Genomic DNA, 26,820 nt, shown 5'->3' with positions numbered 1-26,820 from the left:
TTCCCCTTAGCAGCGGCTTTGCCTGAAACATCACGACAACCCGCATTCTCAGAACATTTGAATATTCATCGCGTTAAAGTATATTTTTTTAAAGACGTCCTAAACAAAGGCCGCCTTTTAGAACGTCCTCGTATGTTTTCGTGTCCCTAAATCGGTATTGCGAAACCGGCCAGCATTAATGTGAATATATTGTTGGCGAAGCATTTCGTCCGTTCGCACTGGCCAAAGCTCATAAATAAACAAAACTGGATGCTCTGTCGAAAAGTTCAGTAAAAAAAACGTAAAATTTACAACCGGGAATTCAGTGGAGTTTTAATTAACCGTACAATGGATCGGCGCGAGAACAAACTGTTCCATACGTGTACCATCTAAATATTAGTTAGACTAGCGAAAGTTTTTGAATTGACAGCTGGTATTGGTGTTACGAGGAAATTATAACTTTTAATTGTAAAACCTCAGGCAAAGATGGTATATATTTTTTTTACTTAAAAAGCGTGTGGAAATACTCAGTCCTCCCAACCGAAATTTCTTTGCATATGATAACTATATTGTACGGTCTTTAGCTTGACACATCCAACTTTTGCCTAGTTTCGTAGATCGTAACACTACAGATATTGCCAAAGACTACTCACATTTAACTACGGAATCCATTTATACAGCTATGGCCTTTATTTTCATATCTATAGCTGTCCATACTGCAAAACGAAAAGGAAAGAAAAATATTTTTCTAACCCGTTCGCTTCATAAAATTCCACCAAAATACTTTTTTCAACAAAATTAAACAAGCCAGCCACAGCGTATTAAGCTAACGTCTCGGCATAACCAAAAAGTTTATTTGTTTGTGAACTTAGCGCCTGATTTGCATACATAGCAACAAAACACGGCCGACTTGTGTGGGAGTGTGAAAATGGCAAAGTTCCTCCTGTATAATGAAGATGAGGGAAGGGTAATCCGCCACATCGCGAGAAACTTGCTACAAACCACAAGTCTTGGCGTCTTCCAACTTGACTCGTGAGACTTGCCACTTATTTTTCAGGCGTGTGGATGCGTGATATGTATTGTTATCTAATGTAGGCTGTACATTGAGTTTTTGCGATCTTTATACGTTTTGAAAGTTGAAGGGATTAAGTTTGAAAAGTTTAATAGGCTCTTCGACTTCATATTGTGTTTTATTTTATTTTTAAAAGCGATTCTTGTAGCTTAGCATACTTGGGTCCTATTTCAATTATGTTAGTTTGAAAGATAAAAAAAGATAAAAATACCTAGTAGTAATTCAATTGTTATTTGTGGTAAAAGGACCAATGACTGCTAAAATAAACACGGAAAACAAAATGACTAGTTGGTAAATTACTGAATTTATTGCGTATTGGACGCTAACTACACTATTAAAAATGTATTGTTTCTCACTGCAAATTAGTTTAGACATAAAATGAATTCACAAATAATTGCATTGGAAATTAATGTACATTTTAGTGAGAATGTACCCGTTGAACTGTTAAAATGGTGTCAGCCATTAAATCAGTGCGCAACATTTGTTCCAAAACCACATTGTAAAATACTGGATGTCGATTCAAACACATGTTTAGAATAATAATTTATTTGTTTATTTATAATGACATGTTCTATCTAGCGATTCAGTTCCAATGATCATAGAATTGGTTACAATATATAATTGTTCATAACGAGAATACTTTGAACATTTTTATAAACTTCAAGAAGTTGTTATGTGTTTGTATTAAATAAAAATGCTTAAAGTATTCTTCGACATTTAAATAAATTATATTGGTTAATTTTTTGTGAGACATATAATATGTCGGTAAACTTATATGGTCGTCAATATTTTAACAACAATTTGGTCATTAATATGTATTATTTGGAATCATGATTCTTACTTATGGACTTTACATGGATAACTTTTCTTTCTTACTTTCACAACAAATACGATTTGTGATTTTATTGTTTTTGTGTCCAATAGTTCAGTATAAAAAAGATACTTAATTTTAATTGTATAAATAAATGGTTTCGTGAGTCATATGATACCAGAACATACATTTCATGAATAAGTAGTATATGGTTTTTCTCCTGTATACCTCTACAAAAAGTTAATCTTAATTAAATTTTTAATAAGTTAAGTTTTTTTATTTGGATAGCAAAACCGCAATTAAGGTACCATCTAAAATGTTGGCGCATTACACCATCTGCTACAGATTCGAATTAGTTAACTACTACTAGAATGCAAAGCAATACCTTCTCGAGACTGAAATTGAGACATTGTTCACTCAAAATACTCGCTCGCTATATGCCCAAAATGAACGGACATAATTATAATCTGTACTAATTTAGAAAGTTGATGTCTTGAAAAAAGTAGAAAAGTTGAAGAAAACATTTCAGTATTAGAAAACTTATTTTATCTAGAAAGGCTATAAGCTTTTATCCTGGTGCGTAAAGTAGAGATAGTTCCCACAGAACAGAGATGCAACCACTGGTGGAAGCTAGTATGTTGTACTTAACTACGTGTTAAAATCTTCCTCACCAGTGTAAATCTGTTATGGAATAAATATAAACTGTAGGTACTATTGAAACAAAATGAAAGTTTTATAACATAAAATATTTCTTATTTACCCATCATATGCACATGTTTGTTACACACGAAAAAGAACAAAATATCTACATATGAACATTATTCCCAAAGACAAACAAATGAGCAAAGATTTAACGAGTAGCGCAAAATTCAAAAGCGAACGTTAAGAGTTGAAACAAAACCTCAACACATGGTATGGGATGATAATTTTAAATATTCAGAAAAAGTATTGTCACCAACATCCATTCATACTTGTATCCGCCACGGATTCGCATTTAAAGCCGCATTTACATTAATAAAAAATCGTGTCTGTCGGTGTACGACAAACCTTTTCAAGTACTCATTTTTGGGTAAAAATCTTGTGGGAAAACGTGCATAAATGACGGCTTTGAAGAGCTTTAAGAAAACAAAAACAAACTTTGAAGTAACTTTTTCGAATGTAGATTTTGGTGAAATCACAAATGTACTCGTAATATGTCGACACAAGTATAATAAGTTTGTTATTTAGCTACCTGCCTGATTAAAATTGATCGTTCCGTATGACCATTTATATTCGTTCCCTTGATTTTTATTAGTTATTTTCAACAAACAACGTCAGTAGTAAACAATAATTAGAAAAACTTTTGTTTTCATTCGGGTCATAAAATTGCATGATTCATGTGTTATTTAAATCAATTACGTATTAAAATTATAATAAAGCATTTCACTGAGCTATGATTAATTAAAATCTGTATGCCAATCAAAGGAAAATGTTGTTTGAATAAAATTTAAACAGCTGGATTCATCATCATTTGGCATTTTTCCAATACTTAGTTAAAATAACAGCTGATAAGTCAATAATACGCTGTTTGATATAAGTGGCTTTCTTTGTTATCTTCATCACAGTCTGGTATCATATCACACACGTATCAGAGTAGGTGAAGCTTTTATAAATATTCGATTATAATGGATAATAATGTAATGTATCGATATCGCGTCAATGTAATATTAATTTCCATAGCTACGGAACTCTCTCATCAATATCAATTTCGCATCCACTTCAAAACGTTCAATTAATTAATATTCGAAGGCTAAAATCTTGCATCCACGTAACTTACAATATACTGGAATGAATACCGAAGTATCGTTTGGTTAACATTGTAAACATTTAGCAATAACAGCTAGCACAAATATTTCTCTACGTATAATCTAGTACTACAATAATTGCTAACGAAAGAATACAGTTTATTACGAGAAGAGAGTGCACACAACATCTGTTGTTGCCAAACTCTTCTATTTCGAATTTGTTAATAATTTTGCGGACTTTATTGCTGAGCTTTTGTTCCGTTGTCGGGGGGTAATGGATTGTTCTGTTTCTAGTAACGTTTTCGTGTTTGTATGCATTTGAATGTCTGTCGGTGGTGTATGTGGCCGTGTCTCGTTCATCTTCGTCATCTGAGCTGTCAGCAGAACCGAATTGATTGTCAGGCCCCTCTATCGGCGTCGAGTACTTGTAGTCGTCTCTTTTGTATGCTGGACTCGTGTTCTTTACAGTTGGCCCTGGGATTTCTGTGGACGAACATGCCAATAAAGTTTCTAGCAAAACCTCAATTTTGTAAAGTTCTATAAAGTTTGTATTTTAGGGTCGGATATAATTAAAACGTCCTTTGTTTCATTAATCAAGCTGTATCGATGTATATGTATAAACAATTTTACGCCTATTCTGTGAGTTAACTTTTAAATTATTTTAATTTTGTAAGCAATATCCCTTTAAATATAAATAACTATTACTATAAAAAACAAATCTTTTATAAGCCGTATAATATCATTGCAACAGATAAATTAGCTGTATTCTCTCGCCTTGTCGTGGTTCTTAATTAATTAAACTTTTTAGAACTTTCCTGCAATGGCCATCTTGGCGGAAAAAGATAAAATTACAGCCTTTTCCTCGAGTGGAGATTTGAGGGTTGTAGTTATTCATACAATTTGGTTCGTTTCTTAAAGTTTCTTGATGAATACCTATACTATGTTAATAAAGTATGTAGACAATTTGTCGACGATATATTTATAAATAGCTACCTTGATAGGGCAGTATTGTATTTATTCAGATAGGTAAATTATTGTGGAGGTACATTATGTGAAGAATTTACCTACACCGAAATCAGAAACCTTCTCGAATAAGCCCCACTTCAGCTATACTAAAGCCTTCATATAACTACATAATTAAATGTATAATACCTTATTTATTATAAAATAATTGCAACTCCTCACCATATAACCTGATGACGCTATCGACTTCTCCCAGCGAGTTCTTGGCGACGCACCGGTACCCCCCCACATCGGCTGCCGTGAGCCGTCGCACCGTCAGCGTCATGCGGCTCTCGAACGAGCTGACCACTGTGTTGACGACTTCGTACTTGCTTGATGATATCACCATTTCGTCTGGGGGGAAATATTGGTGGGTTAGTTTATGTGGTTTTGTGCTGATGGGTGTTTTTGATATAGGTAGAAAGTGTACAATTTTGGATACATGAAAGGTTAATTATTAGAAAAAATATCGTTCATTATCAATATTAAATAATATGCATTATTGAAAAAAATACAAGCCATATATCCTATTAGTTAATGAGTTTCAGTTCTTAGTTAGTTGTATACTGAGTTTTAGTTTCCTCAAAACATCGAATTACCTACTAACTGAGGGATTAATAATTTCGTAAATAACTAAATATGTTCATGTTTACTACAAAATGCCATCAACACCAGGGCTGTGAACTAAGTTGCAAATTGAATCAAAACTTTAAAAGTAAGCCGTAAAGCAAACATTATAAATTCATAGTGAACTCCAACAAACTTAGGGCAATAAACTGTTGAATATAAAAAGAAAAACAGATTCAAATAATACAATTTCACTATCTCAGAGCAAAGCAAAATAGTTTACAGTGAAGTTTTTCCTTCAGATCTGCGTGAAGAGAACTCATAAAAAGAATTATTATGTCTTCAGTTTTCTTTTACTTGACACTCCATTTCATGAATATATTTCGTGAAAATAAGAAAGTTAGAAACATGGGGTTCACACAATAATCTATTACACAGTATTACACGCTACCGTGGGCTCGTTGAAGTATGATATATCTGCACCGAGTTTCCGGCTATTATTTCGAATACATTTGAATTGTAAGGAAAAATACGAGTTATTACGCGAGAAATGTGAAATCCCCTTATCTCGCGTGTTGTATCCAGCTGTGGCAAGTGTTTACCAGATAAGGTAAACAGTGTCCCAGTTGTCCCTCACAAAATTCCGTTGCAGGGAAAACGATATTTTTCAAGAAGCTCCAAATCGCCGACATTTCCTGGACCCCTTTAGAGAGGTGGCCCAAACAATCCCTACAGTGCGGTACGTAAGTATGTCGTTCGCCGCCTCCGAGCGATGGTAAGCCTCTACCGCCTGTTGTCCGCAAATGATAAAGCGACTAGCTTTCTTTCGGAAACACTGCACCGGAGCTCGTCCTGTAAACACTCCTTTTAACCGCTCCATTTTATTAGAACCAATAAAATATCGCCGAACTATTTATAGCAACCAAAATATTTACAACATAATTTAGAAAGACATTAATTTAAGCTTCATCGCCCGCTATGAACTTTATAAGGAAACGATAACACCAGTAACGCCTTTCTTAATCTTCATTCCGATCGAAACTTCGGTTTGTTTACTCTCCAGTGTGCTTCGACTTTACGACGTGCGCCAAAGATGGCCTTCGGAGGAAATTACTCGACAATCTCGAAGTCTACTCGTTTCATTATAACAAGAAATTTCATCTCAATTAATGTCTAAAATAACACTGTAACACTCTTAATTACGCTCGAGTGAGGCCTGCTTAATTAACACTTACATGTCAGCCACCCTAACATAGATTGATGACAAACGAAAATGACGATCCTGTAGTGTTACCCTTTAGGGCTGGGCTTGGAAGCGAGCCGGAGCGAAAGCGCCAGTCACTGGGCGCAAGTTGGCGGCCGAACAAAGGCCTGTGTACGCCGGCCGACAAAGCCCCCATGGATCATAACGCAGACGTAAAACAACTTGTGACCTTAATGCGTTTTAATAATTAGCCCTCGATGTTGTATAAATTGGGCTACGTAGAATAAATATACTAACATTTTGGGAAACGGGTCTGTATTTTAGAACGAAACTTTTTATACAGATGCTGGGTGAACAATATTATGAAATGACTTGACTTTATTCAGAGCGAAATTCAGAATCGTACTCTTACCTGGTTCCTTTATGTCAGTCATTCAGCATTCTCGTATAGAAAGCACAAGCTTGCTACATCTCCTTTTAACATTATAAAACGAATGCACTTCCATCGTATAGTTTACACTAGTTATAAAGCAGGGGAGTATGCATTACGAACCAACTTCCCAGCTAGATAATATTGAGTTGTGTGAATGGCACGAGCAACAGTATCGACCATTCGACAGAAGTTATTATGACTGTTACTGGTCTCCCCTGAGGTTTTCCGAGAGCTGTGCGAAGCAGCGTAATGGACTAAGCGAACAAAGCACTCGTGTGCTAAAGGCGACCACAAACCATGCCTGGTAATGAAATTATGTGTAACATAGGGGCTACTTATTACTCAGATACGGCTTGTGGGTAAATGGGTGAGCAGAGATCTATCGCCAAACTAAATTAAGCTTCTGCGTTAAGCAACTCGCTTTAAAATGGTTTTGAAAATCTCGCCTATATCAACGCGTAATGTAGCCATGGCAGTGAACATTGTAGTTGGGGGAGCTAATTGGCTGATATGCTTTTAATTTAGAAAAATATATAAGAAAATTATAATAAAACAGGACTTTATATTTATTCAAAACCTCATCTATCTCTTAAATTTTGTTCGTGCAAAGTGAGTAAGCTCGGTGATTCGCGTTCGTTCAAATTCAGCACTGCGTTAAATATGTCGATTTAGAAATCTAATTTAGTTTGTAGAGAGCAGAGAAAGCAAGACAGTAATTTGAGTGAGCAAATTGTTTTATTAACACAATACAAACAAAGAACGTTACGTATATAAAGGAAATGTTTAGTTTGAAGGCTAAGCTATTGTTTGCTACACTTTTGCGGATTCTGTTCCTATGCGGAACCAATTCCTTGTAGCTAATCAGAAGAGGAAATTTAAAGTATTTGGAGATATAAAATTTAATAGTAGTAACAGCAATAAATAAAACCTTCTTTAACTTTCAGCTACCTTTACTTGTTATTGATGATTTCACACAATTACGATCATAAAACTAATAACAACACCCAGATGATTTATCACGTTCGCATTTGTCTGTGACTGGAACTGGCTTACTTACTTAATTAATATAGTTACCCCTTAATGTACTAGTTTATGTTCTAAATTATTACTATGTAACTCTTTGCATATGTTAGAGAAATGGCTTGATGGAATGAATGTGCTTTTACGAAACAACAACTGATATTAATTCTGTGGCTTTTGAATTAGTCTGGAGAAAGTTGATGTTGTTATCGGGGCGTTAGTTGCAAGTCATCTCGCTTGCTGTGGAAATTGCTTGTTGATGTTAGGTTATATTTAATGTTGGTGAAAGTCTGGTACGTAAGTAAGGGTAACTGTAAATTATGTACGCACTTTATAAGATTAACATAATTTTGGTAAAATATTTCTTTTACAACGTGAAGTATTATTGATACCAAAAATAACATGAAAGATATTATGAAGTCTAACAAGATTATAATCTTTTGGATAGAAACGTTGTACAGCGACCTACGCTACAACCTAGAAGCTCGCCATAACAAATCATGTCCCAGATTCATCAACAATTCATAAACAGAAAAATCTGCGAACATAAAAAAGAAACTTCTCCCTTTATTACATCATACATTCCCGCTGCGGATGAGAGCCAAGCATAATGTGGAACTTAAAATTTCCAGAAGCTCAAAACCCAGTCCCATTGAAAATTAACCCGTAAATTTCGCGCGACAAGTGCCGAATGGGGAACTTTGCGAAACCGCCGACGGCTCTGAGCGGGGGCGGGGACGAACGAAGTAACAGCCACGGGCTCCAACCAGCTCATTACTTCACTGTGTGAATGGAAACTGATTTTGATACGTAATATTTGCGGCCAATATGCACGTTGCCTTGGTATGGGGTTGTGAGATTTGTGATAGTTTTTTTTTTTATACGAAAGTAGTTTATTAAAAATTGGGGGTTGTTTTTAAACGTGTGTTGTGTTCTTCTCTTATTTTTAGTTCGCTATAATATTGAGATTAGATAAATTTTATATTGTTATACCATTTTGTTATCCTGTGCCCAGCACAAGATACTTAATGCAATCAATTGGTGTCTGAATCGAAAATACCAAATCTCTTGCTTTCTTTTTACAACCACCAACAAAAGGTTACACAACCAGGACTGTTTTTCAAACATACCTACTGATCTAGAACTGTAGCTTTGTACATAGCTATGATATTACATAAACAATACCGATCTTTGTTCCAAAGTAAGATACACACGCGTTGTTACATTTATTTGCCTGACGCGCTATCATTCTTCGCGAAATCATAATATGATTTTGGACTTTCACATTACACCCTCAGCACAGATATCTTATTATCAAAAGGAATTGCGGAGAAGAATTTATTGTTTTATTACGTACGTACCTAGTACCTAAGTTACTTTGGTTTATTTTACGCCCGGATAAGTGTTAATGGATTTTTCACAGAAGATATCACGTGGGCTTTTATTATGATACCTTTGGTAATGTTTTCTACTTTTCAATGTGAACATTTGGTTTATACGACTGTATTACGAGCTCTCGGCTGCGTGACGGAGCCGATTATTGGAATAGGATCTATGATATTTTTGTATGGGAAACGCGATTCAAATTATGCTATTGGGACCTTTACGAACCGATATGTCGTGGTATCTACCGCGTTACGTCACGTAGTTTTCACATTTCTTATGGCTTTATTCTTGTGGAGGTATTACCGTTGACATGTTGGTCTTATTACAATAATTGAGAGAATTACATTTTAGCAAATGACAGTAATTAATTGCCAACTAAACTACTGTTTCGATTTACATGTATTGTTAATTGAATAGTTAAAACTTGACGATTAGAAAAGGTTACACACTAATATACATAATTAGTGTTTGAAATCCAAACCCAATAAAATATTCGAAAATAAGATCTAAAAACTGTAAACTGTAAAAGAAATAAATAAATACAATGAAAAAAGCAAAACAGATATTCCGCAAAAGAATCTCCCGCCATCAACACCACTAACTGATAAAGAGCATTCGAATGACAACTCCTAATATCAGTAGCACATAAAAAGATTTATGCGAAAACTCGGCGTCTGTAAAGAATTTTATATGAAATTCAGAAGGAATCCTGCAGAGACGGAGGCCTTCCTCACCTCATACATGGCAATATGAATAAAATATGGATTCATCAGCTGAATAAACGAACATTTCGTGCTCGAATAACCTTGTTCGCACGGAGTGTGTAATGATCACTCGAGTTCCGTCAAATATACCATGTTTGAGAATATGGGGGTACATCTTCAAGTCATTGTCAATCTGGCTTGGAGTTTTAAGGTGATTGCTTTTGCTTTTATGTTTGATAGCGTTTTTATGACCTTGTGATTATAGCGATGCACATAAGGGGTTTGTAAAGGTTAATAGCATGTATAAGGTTTTTTATGGTTGAGAAAAAGGTGTGATGAGCATTAAATGTTATTGATTTGGTACTTAAAAATAAGCTAAGAGTGAGTGTAGATTAAATATATATTTTAAAGCTTCCGGACATATTTATACACATTTTTAAAATCTAATGTTGAAGAATGTCCAGAACAACATTACGTGTTTATCTAGGAATATCCCATAGTGTTTTGGTACTTTTTGACTTTATTTCATACGAATTTAAAGGTATGTAAATATAAAAAATCATTATTAGTACATTATTATCTAAAACCTAAATACAAGACCCCAAACATGGCTTGTATCTATACAGCAGTGGCAGTAAGTCGTCGGTCGGCTTGGTCGCTTAAGCAGAAACTTACTGAATCAAAAGCTTGACTGGAGTTGGTGGAATGTTTGCACTGCCAGTTAACTTGGTGTTGCCTTCAGACTTCATGCTAAGATAACTAGACTGCTACGAATCGTGTACGCTCTAATGTATTTACGTCCTGTATTAAAGACGGTTTTGGGTAATGTGATTATGAGTAGTCAGTATAGGTAGTTAGTTAAACTATAACAAATATTTTATATACCTGGAAAATCCTTTATATAATTTTTGTATGCATAGGTACGTCTGTAGAGATGGATATACCATATCTAAAATTGTACTTGCACATTCAAATTGAAGACACACTGCAGAAGCTCATTGGTTCAAATTAAAGCATTTTCACTTTCATCTGGTAACTACAAGTTTAACTAAAGCTATAATTCCCACTATATCAACCGTTAAGCATCCCATTACCTAACTCGTACGCGAGCCGCTCCATAAACTCTACAACGATGAACACTGAACAGTCTTGAAAGAAAACTGCTATACCATCCACACTTTTACGATAAATTTCTAATAGCTAGTTATTTTAAAAACACTGCACCACATAAAAGCTAATGGCTTTCGTTATATCGTACATCTTTAAGTTTATAACACTAATATTATAAAAGAAAGTTTGTGTGTGTTCGTTGCGTCACGCTCAAACGGATGAACCAATTTTGTTGAAATTTCTTTTGGGTATAGAAGATAACCCGTATAATTTTATACGCATTTTATTTTTATAAAGTTCCCTTTTAAAAAGAGTGAATCCGCGTGGAAGAAACTAGTTAATTATAAAGGCATTGTTGAACGAAGAGAGTCGTAAACGCGTCCAGTCGAACGGAACTAACGAGCATTGTCTTATTTCACCACAATAGGTCACTTTTCTTAAGACTTAAACCGACGCACTCGTAAATTTAAACTAATATCTCATTACTTGCAAGCGTTACGCCCGGTTTGGCTCGAGCCAAAAAACTTCAATTATAACCAGACTTTCTTTATTTCACCTCGGATTTTCCGGATTTAAAAAATTTAAGTTAGGTTGGTAACGTATCAATTTCATGGCGTTTTTTGGTTTGATAGTCACTTACATTTCCTTGTTTCTAAGTGCCTGTTTAATGAACCGTTAATAATTTTGTGGGCGTTTAAACGCTTTCGGTTTTTTTGTGAAAATTTTGAAGATATTTATAAATTATATTAAATTTATTTTCATCTTTACCGAGGAGTCTCAAGTCACGAAATAATAGTTAGTAACCTCAACTTTAATTTTGACCAAAAGTAACTTCAAGGACGCAAATGATGAAAATGGCTGAACTTAATAGTATACTCGTCTAATTACTCATTCCAAATGACCCTTAACAACTCAAGTGCCCACTTTTTCACAAATACAAAAGCGAACTCCACAGAGTTACTATCAAAATAAATCTTAGTAGTAATTAGTAACATTTCCTAAGTGATGTCGTCCTAAATTACTTGTGCAATTGCGATTAAACTCAGCGTTTTAGAGGTCACTTGCGTGCCGTTGCTATGGCAACCGAGAATCGTGGTCCCTAAGGAGTGCTAAAGTGAGCTGGACACGACACCAACCGTCTTACTGACACAACACAATCTGCGTTATTTAACGGCTTTTGATACAGTTTGGAAATCAATATTTTTTGTACTAGGATGTGAACATTTTTGGACAGTATTTCCCATGCGATATAATAGTTTGTTTACCATTTATCTTTACCGTTTATTTAGTTACTAACCTTACACTAACGTGGTAAGTTCAATTCCAACGACACGAAACTGACTTCCTAGGCACAAACTATGCGTTATTCATAATCCTCATTATTTAATTACAAACCTCCTTCAAAATAAAATGTTTATCAGCTCGATAGGAAATATCATTGCTACACAGCGTCGTAGTGTCGTAGACCACTGACAAAAAGCGTAGCACCGTAGACCAATGCTATGCAATAAAGTATCTTGAAAGTATGTTTATAACAGTGCCTTGTATGTTGTATGTAAGTATGATCGTCAAATAAGTAGGCAGTTTTGAAATATCTCGTGAAATTGTTGTAACATTGCAAAATTAATCATGTCCGCGAGCTCTAAGCACGCAACACTGACAGCCACGTGTGTGTTTGTAAATTCAACTGCATTTGTGTATTTATTTATTGCGGTACAAATGCTCTGTAGAAACTTTTAGAAACTAGTTCAAATATTTTATTTTACAACTTTATATATCTTTGGATAATAATAATTTTTTTGAATAGCTCGCAAGTACTGAATGAGTAAAAAATATTATTCCAAACTGTGGATTTAAATAAAAATAGGTACCTAACTCAAATCTCAAAGCGTTGCTAATAATTGTTACTATTATGCTTAAACTCGATATCTCAAAGCTTTTTACAACTAAAATACAACATTTCCAAAATGAAGTTCTCGTCTAATTTATTTGAATTATTCGGTAACAGTTTTAGTCAGATAACGTAGTTAAATACAAAATTAAATAGAACAATGAAAGTCAAAGTTAATTTTCACTGCTGTGGTTTTGAAATTTCAATCTTGCAAAGTTTGCAAAAAATATTAACAGGTACGCAGATTTTAATTACAGTCCAAATAGGCTGTAGAGATGAAATAAATTCGTTGATTAAGTAACATTAAAAGATAAAGAGGTAATTTGAAGTTGCTTACTTGAATCTCTGACCCAGTAGTTGATAGACTTGGGCGATGACTCGACGTAGCACTCAATGGTGACGTCAGTACCCAGCGGAGCGCCCACCAGCTGATTGGGCACTTGGATCACCGGGTGAACTGAACAAAAGACCCAAAATACAAAAACTGAAACATCTGTTGAACACTTGTCTAAAAAAGAGAGTGGCTGCAAAACGGAGCTTAATTCAACGTCATAATCTGACATTTTTTTAGATAAGTGTTCAACAGACACTTAAAAGTTTTTGTGGTACGAAGGTACGAACCTTATATCACTTAAGAACCAGTCACAAAATTTTACACGCTGCACAATGCAATAAGAAAATCTCGTTAGCCCGAATTTTGTTTAAGAGAAGTGGGCTAATAATATTTAAGTTAAATCTTGCATAAAAGCGAACTGTCCGCTCGAGTTGACGCGAAGACACAAACAGTCCCTACAGCCAGAAAATAATTAAAAGCTACTACTCGCTGACATTAAATAACACCATTAATAACAAGAAACCTCTGAAAGTTGCCAAGATAAACAACAATTACCACGAATTTGGGGAGGACCTATTTCGTCTACAGAATGAGGCTGGTCCTAAGACATTTTTTGGGAGAAAAAGTAGACTCCTAGGAAACCTAATTGGTTAAAGTACCAATTAGGTTTCCTAATTGGTACTGTGTGGTTGGTCTTGTCATTTTTATTAAGGCAACATGTATATATTTATCGATATAATCTGACAGATATACATAATTTTGTTTCAGCTTTCATACTTTTTTATTTTTTAAAATAACAAAAAATATTTCTTAATTAATGATAAAAATAATCCTTAAAGAATCCATTAAGTTTACTTACAATGCACTTTGATAGTAATTCTCTTGCTCACGGTGGGTGGCACACCGTTACTCGCGATGCACAGATATGCGCCCATATCCGAACGAGATATTTTCGTCAGTGTTAACACGTCTTTCTCGTACATGGCAACTGCAGGGAAAATATATATATATGCAATAAATAACAGCATTTTCTTTTAACATGATAATAAGAAAATTTACATTTAATACGTAAAAATACAAGAATATTGGCACATGTTAAAGTTGATGTACACTTTTAAAATATTTAACTGCCTATAATTGAATATCTTTGAAACATATATTCTCATGGATTGTGGAACAATGGCTAATCCACCCTAAAAAAATTAGGACAAGGTATAACACACCTTTAGTTTTGGTACCATTTGGATCCCTGATAACGATATCAGCCCCATCTTCTCTCCTCCAAAGAACACGAGGTTCTGGCATGCCTCTTGCACGGCAAGAGACTCTGGCAGTACCACCTTCAGGTACCATTATGTCTCCTGACGTCTCTTCTGGTATAAAATCTGGAGGGATTACCACTTCTAGGTAACCCATCTGACAAAAAGAAAGAACTAATAAAGGCAAAGGTTATATTTGTAGGTATTAATAATCCCTTACATAAATCTATAGAGACACAAGTTATTTCATGACTTCAATGCATGCAATCCTATTTTTAAATAATCTGTACATGATGAGATGTTACTGTTACAGCCTTTTTATCGTCCCACTGCTGGGCACAGGCCTCCTCTCACATGGAGAAGGTTTGAGCATTAATCACCACGCTTGCTCAATGCGGGTTGGTGATTTCAGACTTTATAGTCCAGGTTTCCTCAAGATGTTTTCCTTCACCTTTTTATCAGCCATTGGTGTCAAAGTATACTTAGAAAGTACATACAAACTTAGAAAAGTTGCATTGGTACTTGCCTGACCCTGGAATCGAACCCACACCCTCATACTCGAAAGGTTGGTCCTTTACCCACTAGGCCACCACGACTATTACAGATGTAAATATCGTTAATAAGAATTCACAAAAGGCCCACTGCACCCCTTCATAGTAAAATAATTAACAACAACGAAAAGGCATTTCGTACAAACAATGTGAAACAATTATCGAAAGCACATTGCGTCAAGTGGCGTCATGGCGCGTCAACGTCGGAGTCGAAACCTCGAGCGCTGTCGCCGCGGGCGATTTATGTCGTTATCAGCTCCGGGTATAAATTACAGCGCAGCGCAATAATTTAGGTGCACCATGCACGAATCATTACCCGCTGCGTCCCTCGCCCGCTCCCGTCTGCGTGGCTTAATTCACTTTATCTCTCCAATGTTTATTTTAACTGCAATTTAATTTTCTCTGATATGCAGCGCCCATTTATTCTTCCCAGGGCACTATTCCACTTTTATATAAATGCCACGATAAGATACCAACTGGAATAGTTTTAATCTATATGGTCACAATGCTCTCGTGATGTGAGTTGAGTTGGCAGTCAAAATTACAATTGTTTTGAAAAATGCCAGAACAGAAAAGTGAAATTGATGGATCATATGGCCCCGAACAGAAATGTCGCTGGAGTAGTTACAACAGCTACAAAGTCCTCGTATGGGCATGGATGATGAACGAAATAACGGTGGTGTTCTCCCCTGCTGAGATATCGCATAATGGATTTTATGCGCATGCTGCGCTGCAAACATTGGCAGTACTCGTGGTCGGGATGCCACTGGCGTACTCAGAGATATGTGTGGCTCAGTACACCAACTGCAATATATTCACCATGTGGAATTTCTTCCCCCTGTTCCGGAATGTTGGATACGGTACATTATATTTGATTTGGTTGAAAACAATACACTTGTTGGTCTTAGGTTCTTGGTATTTAGTGTACTCATTTTATGCGGCCTTGGATGTACCGCCTTGGCTTAGTTGTGACGACTACGGACATACCAAGTGTATGGTGAAACGGGTCAATGTCTCAGTATTCCAACATTGTTTAGAAGCCCAAATATTGTTTGAAGAGGATTGTGGCATGAAAACTGCGAGCAACTGCTTCTTCGAACGTGAAATAGGTGATAATTCTACTATAGAAATTGGAGTATACTGCTTGATTCCATGGAAGACAATTTTAGCTCTTATTTCAATCTGCATGGCTGTATTCATTTTATCCATTAAAAAGGAAAAAGTGATTCAGGTAGCAGCGAAAATCTCAGCATTCTATGTTTCTATTGTAATACTAGTTCTTTTTTGTGTTGCGCTGTCTACAAACGGGACTTGGTACGCAACAAAAATTAGTATTAATTGGAGTCACTACAATTTCCTGAATTGTTACAGCACAATTGCAAGGGGGTTTCTGTCAGTAGGCACCGGGTATGGTATAATAATCTTCCTAACTCGCGATGTATCATTCCGCAGCCATGCCACGATGACTGCTATAAGTATGCCATTATTTTCACTATTTGTGACGTTCATGTTAGCACTAATAGCATTTAGCGGTATTAAAACCATGTCTTATTATCATGGAGAAGAAGTTAATGTCCTAGAAATTGGATCCAGTTTATTTTTTCCGGCATTTGCTTCAATGACCGAAATCTTGAGTTACTTTGATGCTTTGCCTATTTGGGGATTTTTGTGGTTTTCTTCCATATTTTTTAGTTTATTCATAAACTTTTGGATATTATACATATTTTTAAAAGAACTGTTGCTTCAACTGAGTACGGCTCATTACTACATTAAACTTTCTTGTATGTTTTTGTTACTTTTTGTAATAATTTGCACTCTGCCGTTTTTATGTTCGGACGTCGCTAGTATCCTTACAGATGCTACAGAAATTATTCAGGCCATGAATTGTTTAATTTTTTCCGTTTCCCTGTATTGGTTTTACGGTATTAAGAACCATAACGTGGACATAATATTCATGATAGGAATCAAAACGAATGTCCTTTGGAAATTAGCATGGTTATTAAATCCGATTTTTGTAACCATTATTCTCTACGCTCGATGGGAGATTATAGGCACATATGAGTTCAAAGATTCATATTATATTGATTCCGTTGCTATGTCTTGTGATATGCTTGTTCTCTATATTTTACTGAGCATTTATGTTTTTATTTTAACTATCGGACTATTAGCACGAATATTAAAATATTACCGTCGAGGTGAACTTACGAAGTTATTCTGTGCTAAAACAAGTTGGGGCCCTAAGGACAAGATTTTGTATAGAAGTAGAAAAATGTTTGTACCTGAAATAATGACCAGAGAGTTCCTGTACCGACAAGTACGTATACGAGGCTATTATAAGAAAAAGAAGCCAGTTATTGTCTCCCAGCAAAAAGAGAAAACAGACTCAGGCAGCGAGATTGGCAAGGATGATGTGTCTTGGAGCGCAATGGCGTCAAATTAGTCTGCGTATTCAAAGGCTCATTAAGTTATTGGTACGTACCTGGCTTTTCATTGGGTCCGTATTGATCTGACACATGTATTGACCCCGGTCCTCCTCCTGGACGTTTCTAATGTGTAAATTCCAAACGGTCTGACCGTTATGTGATACTCCGACTCTGTGATTGTTTGTTATTACGTGGACGTGTATTGCTTGAATGGCTTTAGTATCGGCTTTTACCCATCCTACCTGGGAAACGCAATTGAAATTTTGATTAAAAAGAAAATTGAAATACCTAAGTGCCTGTATTACTAATATCCTGATACTTACTCTGTATCCGCCTAAGTTTTGTACTAGACATCTGAAAGTTGCATCCCGGCCGATTGGTACAGTCAGATTCATTAGTGACTCAGCGAATTCTGGTTGAAATGCTTGACCTGAAAATTCTTGTTTTTATTACAAATTCATATTATAAGTATATTACGGATTGTTACTTTATATTGTGTAGGTTTATTTAGAAGTACAAATAAAAAATATTTCTGTTATAGACCCAATTATTTCATAATCTTCTTTCCCATTGTATGTACTACATATTGTTTATTATTTGTAAATATAAAAATACCTACTAGCTTCCGCCAGCGGCTTCGCCCGCGTGGTGTGTTGATAAAAAGTAGCCTATGTGTTAATCCAGGGTATCACCTATCTATATACCAAATTTCAATCAAATCGGTCTAGCCGTTTTTGCGTGATTGAATAAAATAAAATAAAAACATACATCCATACATTCTCACAAACTTTCACATTTATAATATAAGTAGGATTTCTTACATTCGGTGGAAAAATCAACACAGCAGAAGACCTGCGATACCCATTTCTAGAGATAAGTAATGGTCATAATATGAAGATATTATTTTTGCTTTTCTGTTTTTGTGGCAATAAGTACTATATTATTCAAAGTTCATTATGTGTATGCTACTTCACTATGTACTTACCAACGAGCTTCGAGTCTAGTCCTAGCATGAATATAGCCAGTAAGTATATGGACCACCAAGGCTGCTGCATATTTCCAGGCACGCCGACCGGCTCTGCTCTCAAGCAAAGCCTCTGGTTGCCATGGCACTGCAACCAAACAACACTGCTAAAATTGTGTTACTTTTTTGCGAAATGAATAGAAATCTATACTATATGTTCTCACATGTATGAAACACAGATGTAGGTAATTATTGGTAGATATAACACACACACATTACACGACAGGTATTAGGAAGCAAATCCCCGCCATTATTGGGAAACGAACATTGACAATAAATAATTGATTGAGAATGTGGGCTGCACGGTGATACATTCAAAACCAATACACGATACGTACATAAATAGAATTTCGATCTCTCTAACACCACCATAACGTTCTCCAAACATCTCACAATCTCCCCATTGATTTATAATACAAACATCGAGCCAATATTTTTATGGCTTCTATTAATATCTTAACGATACCATTTAGAAGGATACAGTGTGAGCTAAAAAGTTGCTGTTCCATAACCGCTAAAGCTGGTGTTTATGATACATCGCATCAACATAAAACGAGAGAGGTGGCATAAATATTTTGATGGCTCATTGTCACTGTGGCAATTATGATGCGTGCCACATAAGGAGAAACCTTTGAAAGTTCGATTTTCCGACCCTACGATTCAATAATGATTCGTTGTTACGACTATTCCTGTTTATCGGAGTCGTTCGTGTGAACATCATAACAACGGCAGAGCGTGTGAAATGAGCACGGATGCGATCGAGCACCGGTAACTACTTTTCCGCGAAGATATAATGTTTGAGAAAAAATCAGTTTGCCTACACCCTCGTATTGATATGAACCGTGTTATTTCAGTGTGCGTTTAGATAAAAATATATGGTGTTGTGAGATGTCATTTTGAAATCTAAAGGATGTAGGGTAAACTGGGTACGGTTGTGCCAGGGTACGGTAGTGACAGTCGCAATTGTAACGAAACTATACGTAATACGGGGGAGGGGTGTAAGGGAGAAAGACGTGGCTTACACGCCTAAACACGTTCCCCAATATTGCGTTAGCCGGCGCAGGACGTTGACGTAAGCAGGAGCCCACATTGGTTTTCAACAATCAAAAGTAAGTATTTTTGTTCGAATTCTTTTCCTAATTTCTGTTATTTTTATACAGATAGATTATCTTGTTATTTTTTTCTTTAAAAGTTGGACATTAATATGTAATTACAAGTGATTTCTTTTTACGTAAAGTATTTGGCAAAATCATGGCGATTTTTTGTTTTCAAAATGATGCGTTGAGTACGGTTGTGTCAATTTTTTTGGGTACGGTTGTGACGAATATCTATACATATAATAAATCTCATATAATTATTTTTTGCTTTTAGATGTCCAGAATACGTTTGTGGAAGACCGAAAGAGCGCAGTGTGATATAAAAAAATATAAAAATGCCGATGAAGAAGCGAAACAAGGGATTTCGTACGTGTAGCTCAAGCTACAAGCCTTTCTACAGCTACAAGTTTTAACAGAGTAAATGTTGTTTTGTTGATTATTAAAACTATGTTTGTAAGCTTATTATGTTAAACATTTCTACAATAAAACATATTATAGACCATTTTGACATATGTTTATGCGTGTCACAACCGCCCTTGGTATGTGGCCGGTTGTGACACTTTCCCATTTTAAAAAAAATTGATCTTATGAGTAATACATTGTATTAAGGAACAATATATTAGTGTTTTTACGTACACAAATGTCCAAATTGCGATACAAGTTCCTTTTTTGGGAGCTAATTAGTAAAATAACAAAATTATTGGTGATCAAACGAAAATTGGCACAACTGTACCCAGTCTACCCTACTCATAACAGAGCATTTGGTACTAACTGAGATGTTTACTGATTACATTTCGGGTATGCGTAGCGGCTCCGATTGATTCTCTCAATTTGTGTACCTACATTTTTTATCACTAAAAGTTTTCAGTCAAAGAAATAAATAAAAAGGACTAGGTGAATGAAAACAGAGCTTTAAAGTTTTCTACAACTTAAAATCTTCAACCTTCAATCAAAATAATTTCTTAAACCATCACTCCTTTTGTCCACAGAAACATAATAGAAAGTCACAAACAATTAATTTACAAAGCGCCAAACACGGCCTTGTATTAGAATTGGCATCGATTTTAATCAGAAAATGTAATGAAACACGAAATATCTAAATAAATAAGGTAAATGCTGGGAGCGTGACAGGCGGGTCAGTGGAACATGCCTGTCGAAGAATAATCCCGGTCTCAATTGTTATTGGCAGTGTCGCAACATGTTATACATAACTGTTTGTTACAACATCAGTAATGCCTTGTTCATGGGGACTTGTTTTGTCTGCTATATTGATAAAGTTTTTTTTATGATTTTCTATGGTAGCAAGTTGTAATATTTTTGATGATTTTTCTTTGAATAATTAATGTTACTGAAATGAAAAGCCTGTTATTTTCTTATTTATTTTTACTTCAGAAGTTATAAAAAGATAATGTACCTATACTATGTTTTGGTTACATAAAAACATGCTTGTTACACGAGAAACGACTCATAAAATGAAGGACTGTAAAGTAGGTACTCAAGTTGTTTTCTATCAAACTTATACAAGCGTTTAATTCTTCCACTATATGCTGGTTTTTTATATTTTTTTCTATATACCCATTGACACATAGTATAAGTCTACAGATGTCAGACTAAAAGCCAGTGCGAATGTAATCTGTCCGTCAGCTGCCCCTTTCAGTTTAGTCGGATTACAACGCAATCGAATATATTGGTTTTCATTCCTAAAACATTTAGAAATAAAACAACGCCCGAAAAGGACAAAGTCGAACACAAAATGAAAAAAAATGTTTTAAAAATGTTGCTTATTTTTTAAATCTATACATATAATAAATCTGTAGAAAGTGATTGTTTGTTCGGGATTCACGTAAAATCTACGAATTTAATGCAGACAATGCTTATATACAAAAGTTCTACGTAACTTGGGGTATTACTTAGGCTTTGTTTCATCGAAATCGGTTCACTCTATCAAAAGATATGATTAATTTAGTGAATTCAAGATGTAAAATATTACGACACGCAATCTGTTTGACAAAACAGTACAGGTTAAAGTAGCTCCATCTGTGGTAAATAAAATACATCAAGAAGCGAGGTGGTAAATAACAATGAATTACCATTTACATTCTTTATATACTATTATTTCAATAGATGGAGTTGTGTATTTTCCGTAATTCACCATATTTTAACACGTAGTGTAATTTTTCGATAGACATTTCAATAGTGTTTGTCAGTTTGCCGTGCCACATCAAAATCCAACTATAATTATTACCTTGATGAAAGGAAAATTAATAGATCTCAGCCAAATTTAAAACGGTGCCATCTAAATTATTTTTTGAACATTATGTCAAAAATGATGACTTTAGTGGAACAATTAATTATAATTTAAAGTTACAGATGGAGTTCATATCAGGATTTTTTCATAAACATAGTTTAGCTTATCTTCCACTAATGTGGTGGCCTTTACTTTGAGTGAGTAGTATTATTTTTTCTGATGCAAAATATGAAAACTTAATCCTAGAAGAAATCAGGATCTATCTCTCGCAAGCGCTGCTAAGCGTGAGATAATGTAGGCTTCTGTAGCTTTAAAAACCAGCCCAGATACAAAGTGCAGATAAGTAATGGGAGCTGCCTTATCGCGTCTGAAAACGTACAAAATACGCGTCGCATACCAGAGACATGCTTACTTTCAACTTCCGATCGCAATTAATACACTGTTTACGATTACGAACAGTCTCAGTTAGACCCGAGCCAAGTCTAAAAAAACACCTTTTATATAAAACTACGTTTGATATCATTCAATTACAAAGACAGAATTGTTCTCTGTTGCAAATCCTATCCACCTATTATCATCATCATCATCATCATCATCAGCCTATCGCAGTCCACTGCTGGACAATTTAGTGAATTCAATTACGACACGATCCACCTATATCCTATCCTAATCCAGAATGCATTGCAGGTGTGCATTGCACAAAAACCAATGGTATCCTATTCGAGAAGTCAAAAGAGTTGACCTGCCAACGTCAGCTTCTGCGCTAAGCAAGTGTTCTTAATAGTACCATCAGAATTACATTAATCGTTGAATGAGGTGAATAAATTTTCAGAAACCACAATAACAGTAGGAGCCAAAGCGTATTATCGCTTCATAGAGCTCTGATTGGCCCCAGGTGACCAAGTCAGGTCTGATTTGTTCGTTCATCAGATCTTTGAAAGTGTTTCGGTGGATACTTACTGTCGTCCTGTTTACGTGTGACACAAAATATGGTATATAAACGTCCTCCGCAAGAGCGAAATTTTCCCAGTGTGCGGTAGTGACGCACAGTATACTACACTTATGTTTCTTTTGATTTGCTGGCTCCACCAAGAAATGACAAATTGCGAGCGTACATTTTGAAAATCTTGGCAAAACCTCAGGTTTCAAGTACGAACACATGAAGTGGACTCTCTCAGATACGTACATTTTGCCTATTCGTGAACTAATGCAAACATTTCGGTGGAGTCCCGGCTTAGGCCACCACATTAGGCGTGCGCGATCCTCAGGCGTGTGAGTAGCGCGGGCGCCGCGCGTGCGTCGCGAGCGCGTTGCGTGATCGTCGCGTTTTGCTGCCCTGTGGCATTGGTAGCGCGCACGCGCCGCTCTCCTTGACGTTTAACTGCTAAGGCGTTTAGCGGGCGGCGGGGATAGCGGGCGAAGGGGTAAGAACGCAACTCGAGCGCCGCGTGCTCGCCTCGAGCGCGTCGCTTGCACTCTTCACACATGCCGCAGGGCAGCAAAACGCGATGTTCACGCAGCGCGCTCGCGACGCCCGCGCTACTCACACGCCGAGGATCGCGCACGCCTAATGTGGGTCAGCCTTACCATAGTGAGTAAGTGAAACTATCCTACCCTATGCGCCTGCTGATGATGATGACTCATTTCATCATCCATCCAGCTATTCCCCAACTATGTTGGTGTTGGCTTCCAGTCGCCGAATCTGTTCGAGTACCAATATTTTGCTTGGAGCGACTACCTATCTGATCTCTTTAATCCAGTCACATTACAAGACATTATCCATGGTAAGACTGACAGACTTTCTGGCTTCTGATTAGTCACAGCAGCTGCAGAAAATGTACAAATGACAGCTTTGTCAGACTCAAAGCATATAGACATAGATTATAGCTGTTTCATGTGAAAATTACTTACGCACTATACGTAATAATTTTCCAAATTGGCTGATTAGATCCAGAGATATTCACAACGTCACAAACTTTACTTCTTTTGTTTAGATAAATGGTCACATCCACAACACAACCTTGATCAATGAATCTATGCGACTGCTAAGTGCTAATCCTAATTATACTGTCACGTGAAAGAATGCACCTACGGGATAAGTAGTATTTTGACGATTCTATATTGCCCACGCAGACGAAGTTGCGGGCAACAGCTAGTTAATAGGTATATTTTTTGTATTGCCGCTACCATAGCAATATACCTACCTAGCTTTATAAACCGAAATTTGTCAAGTTATAATTTAAATAAATAAAAAAATAATGTAAAAACTTTCTTAACCATATAATTCATAATGTGCTTGTGCTATGTGCTAAATAAATTTAAGTAGACAAAAATGTTGGAAAAAAAAAAATTGTTACACAAACTTCACGTTCATCTTAATGAACGCACAACTACCGCATCTTTAGTACTTAATAAAGCCAAGCACTAGCAAGACAGAGTTCAACAATAACCAAGTTTATTTGGCACATACACGACACCATATTTGGCTATTAAGCCCGCGGCTGTAGGTCAAACAAAGTTTATATCACGGATATCCAAAGATAGTAAGTTATCTGACATACCCAAGTGTAAAGCAGTTGAGCCCAAAGTGTAAAGCAGTTGAAACTAAAGTAACTATAATCGCAATAATTTTCTAGGCCTTGCTTTGATGTGCATTGTCTTGAACGACCTGTCTTAGACTCCCCAACTTGGTGGGAACAAAGTTTGCAAACGTTGTGCTGTCGGAAATTTCATACCGGCCGGCCGGCAAACTTCATACCCTAAACATTTATACTAAGTAGATTTACTATGAACGCGTAACTTCAAGTGTTGCGAGGATAATGTTCAGGTATTCCGAAGTTCAATGTATCTACCTATACCTGGTAATGTTATAAAGCTCAAGAGTTTGTTTGTAGTTTCTTCGCTTGAATGCACAAATCTCAGGAACTACGGGCCAGTTTTTGAAAAATTATAAGTATCGGATTGAGTAACATACTTTTATGAATTGTCATACAATATTTATTACTTGACAAAGTAACGGCCAGAATGCAGTTAAAATCGTATAACTTAACACTATTGCCTAACCGTGCTAATCAACTACTCCACTTAAAAGAATCCACTCGAATTCTACTGGTATTAAAATCCCCAAATACATTTCAATTATTTAGCCTAAATCTGCCAAAAATAGCTACCCAGGTCAACCAATAAACATGCTAACCATACTGACTGTTCTTAACATGCCTTAGAACAATGTTCTAATGAGTACTAATTAAGTACCCATAGCTTTACAAGTGTGTCGGTAAGGGCTTTCCAATTAACATCTCGAGTGTTAAACTCCTTTGGAAAGCAGGAAATAAATATTTGAAGAGGTGTTAGGAATTTTGAAAGAAGCCTCATAAATGTATTAGTTACTAATATCGTGCAAATGTTTATTACTCGCTGTTACTGTTTGGAATTTGGAAGTGTTCCCTTGAAGTCACTGAATACATTTTATTACCTATAATGAATAATTATGAAAATATGTATAAAAATTAAATGCGTACTTTGTCAAACTAAAATCGAGATAATATTTATTTAATTATTTTCATTGAATTCTTATCTATTTTTAAATTAAATATTTTAAATTGTGTATTTTAATCACGTTGTTAATATGCCTGGGAAAAATAAAATAATATGTACTATAGTTAGGATAGTACACTAAAAATAATACTTTCGTATCAGCAGGGAATTTCATAAATATTATAATTATCTCAGTTGTTTTTGTTAACTTTCATATCAAGGCTTCCTGAGGCTGTTGATAGCTATTGATAAACACATGCCTTGTTATAATTAGATATGATACAATTTCATGGGAATTCCATAACAAAATACCTTTATAAGCAAATAACGAATAATGTACGATTTTTTTCAATGCTGCAGTAATTTGCTCATTATATTATTTTTATAATATTAAATTAATAAACTTTTACTAGGAATGCCGATGTAAACGTCTAATTTCATAATAATGAAAATCTTTCATATTGTTTATGGAAGACAAATAATTCAATTATTATTCCTAGAATTACGATCAATTTAATATTAATTTAACGTAATTGATATCTACAAAGTTAAATAATATAAAACGCCTTTGGTAGTAAAATATTATTATTTAGGGAATTTGTAGGTTATTTTTAAAAATATTTAAGTTTAAAAAATAACTAACAATAAATTATAAAGTCAATCAAGTAAAGTGCGAATAATTACGTGTTCTAAAGTGAAATAAAACCTTAAAAATAACAAATAAACGATAGTAATTTTAGTATTATTGAAACTACACATAGCAAAAGTAAATAATCACACAAACGAAAACAAAAAGTCTACCAAAAAATATAAAAAATACATGCAACTTACCTTTTACAAATAACTCAATCAGTAATAAAGAAGCCAATTAACTTCTAGAATGATCCAGAAACGTTTGCTTCTTCATACATGAGCGCATGTTATTGTTCGTTGGTCCCAATGTTTGTGTAAAGTTTCCCGAGCGCGTGAAACTTCCCCGGTCTCCCGGGAGCGCGCGGCCGTGCGCACGACTCTCGCCCACGACACACACTGAACCAATTGTTCATTCAGCTCTCCACTCTGTCGTTATTCTTACGCAGATGTCCGTATGATCGCCAGATATGAAGCCGATGGAATCCCTCGAAAAATTCAACAATCTTCTCACACAATTTTGTAGGTATTTTCATTACCCAACCTCAGTACTTATTTTGAATCAACAGCGGCAGTTTTCTCGGGGGAGTTTTTTCATAATTCTTAGAATCGTTCCCTTTCAATAATAAATATTATTGAGTCGGTTTTTGTTGACGCCTTCTCTGTAATTAATTGTTTAATACTGATTGTTTGCTGTGTAAGTAGGTTTATGGTTTTAAAAAGTTATTTCAGAGAATGGATTGGATAGCTTATT

The 26,820-nt window shown here is 35.5% G+C and overlaps 2 protein-coding genes across 2 annotated transcripts in view; both read right to left on the bottom strand.

Annotated features, from left to right (window-relative positions):
* Positions 1-26,820, bottom strand: part of LOC110380488 (cullin-associated NEDD8-dissociated protein 1) — a 574,273-nt gene that overhangs the window by 54,101 nt on the left and 493,352 nt on the right. The gene's annotated exons all lie outside the window — the stretch shown is intronic.
* LOC110374097 (lachesin) lies at positions 1,582-26,481 on the bottom strand. Its single transcript, XM_021331680.3, has 9 exons — positions 26,268-26,481; positions 18,516-18,642; positions 17,854-17,960; positions 17,587-17,772; positions 14,521-14,713; positions 14,157-14,285; positions 13,301-13,420; positions 4,832-5,002; positions 1,582-4,129 (listed from the first exon to the last, which is right to left on the bottom strand). The coding sequence occupies exons 2-9, from the start codon at positions 18,583-18,585 to the stop codon at positions 3,759-3,761; spliced, it is 1,347 nt and encodes a 448-aa protein (XP_021187355.1). The 5' UTR covers positions 18,586-18,642; positions 26,268-26,481; the 3' UTR covers positions 1,582-3,758.

The sequence above is a fragment of the Helicoverpa armigera genome, chromosome 3, assembly GCF_030705265.1.
Source record: "Helicoverpa armigera isolate CAAS_96S chromosome 3, ASM3070526v1, whole genome shotgun sequence".
Lineage (NCBI taxonomy): Eukaryota > Metazoa > Arthropoda > Insecta > Lepidoptera > Noctuidae > Helicoverpa > Helicoverpa armigera.
The sequence above is the reverse complement of the archived record's forward strand: the minus strand, read 5'-3'. Positions and strand labels throughout refer to the sequence as shown.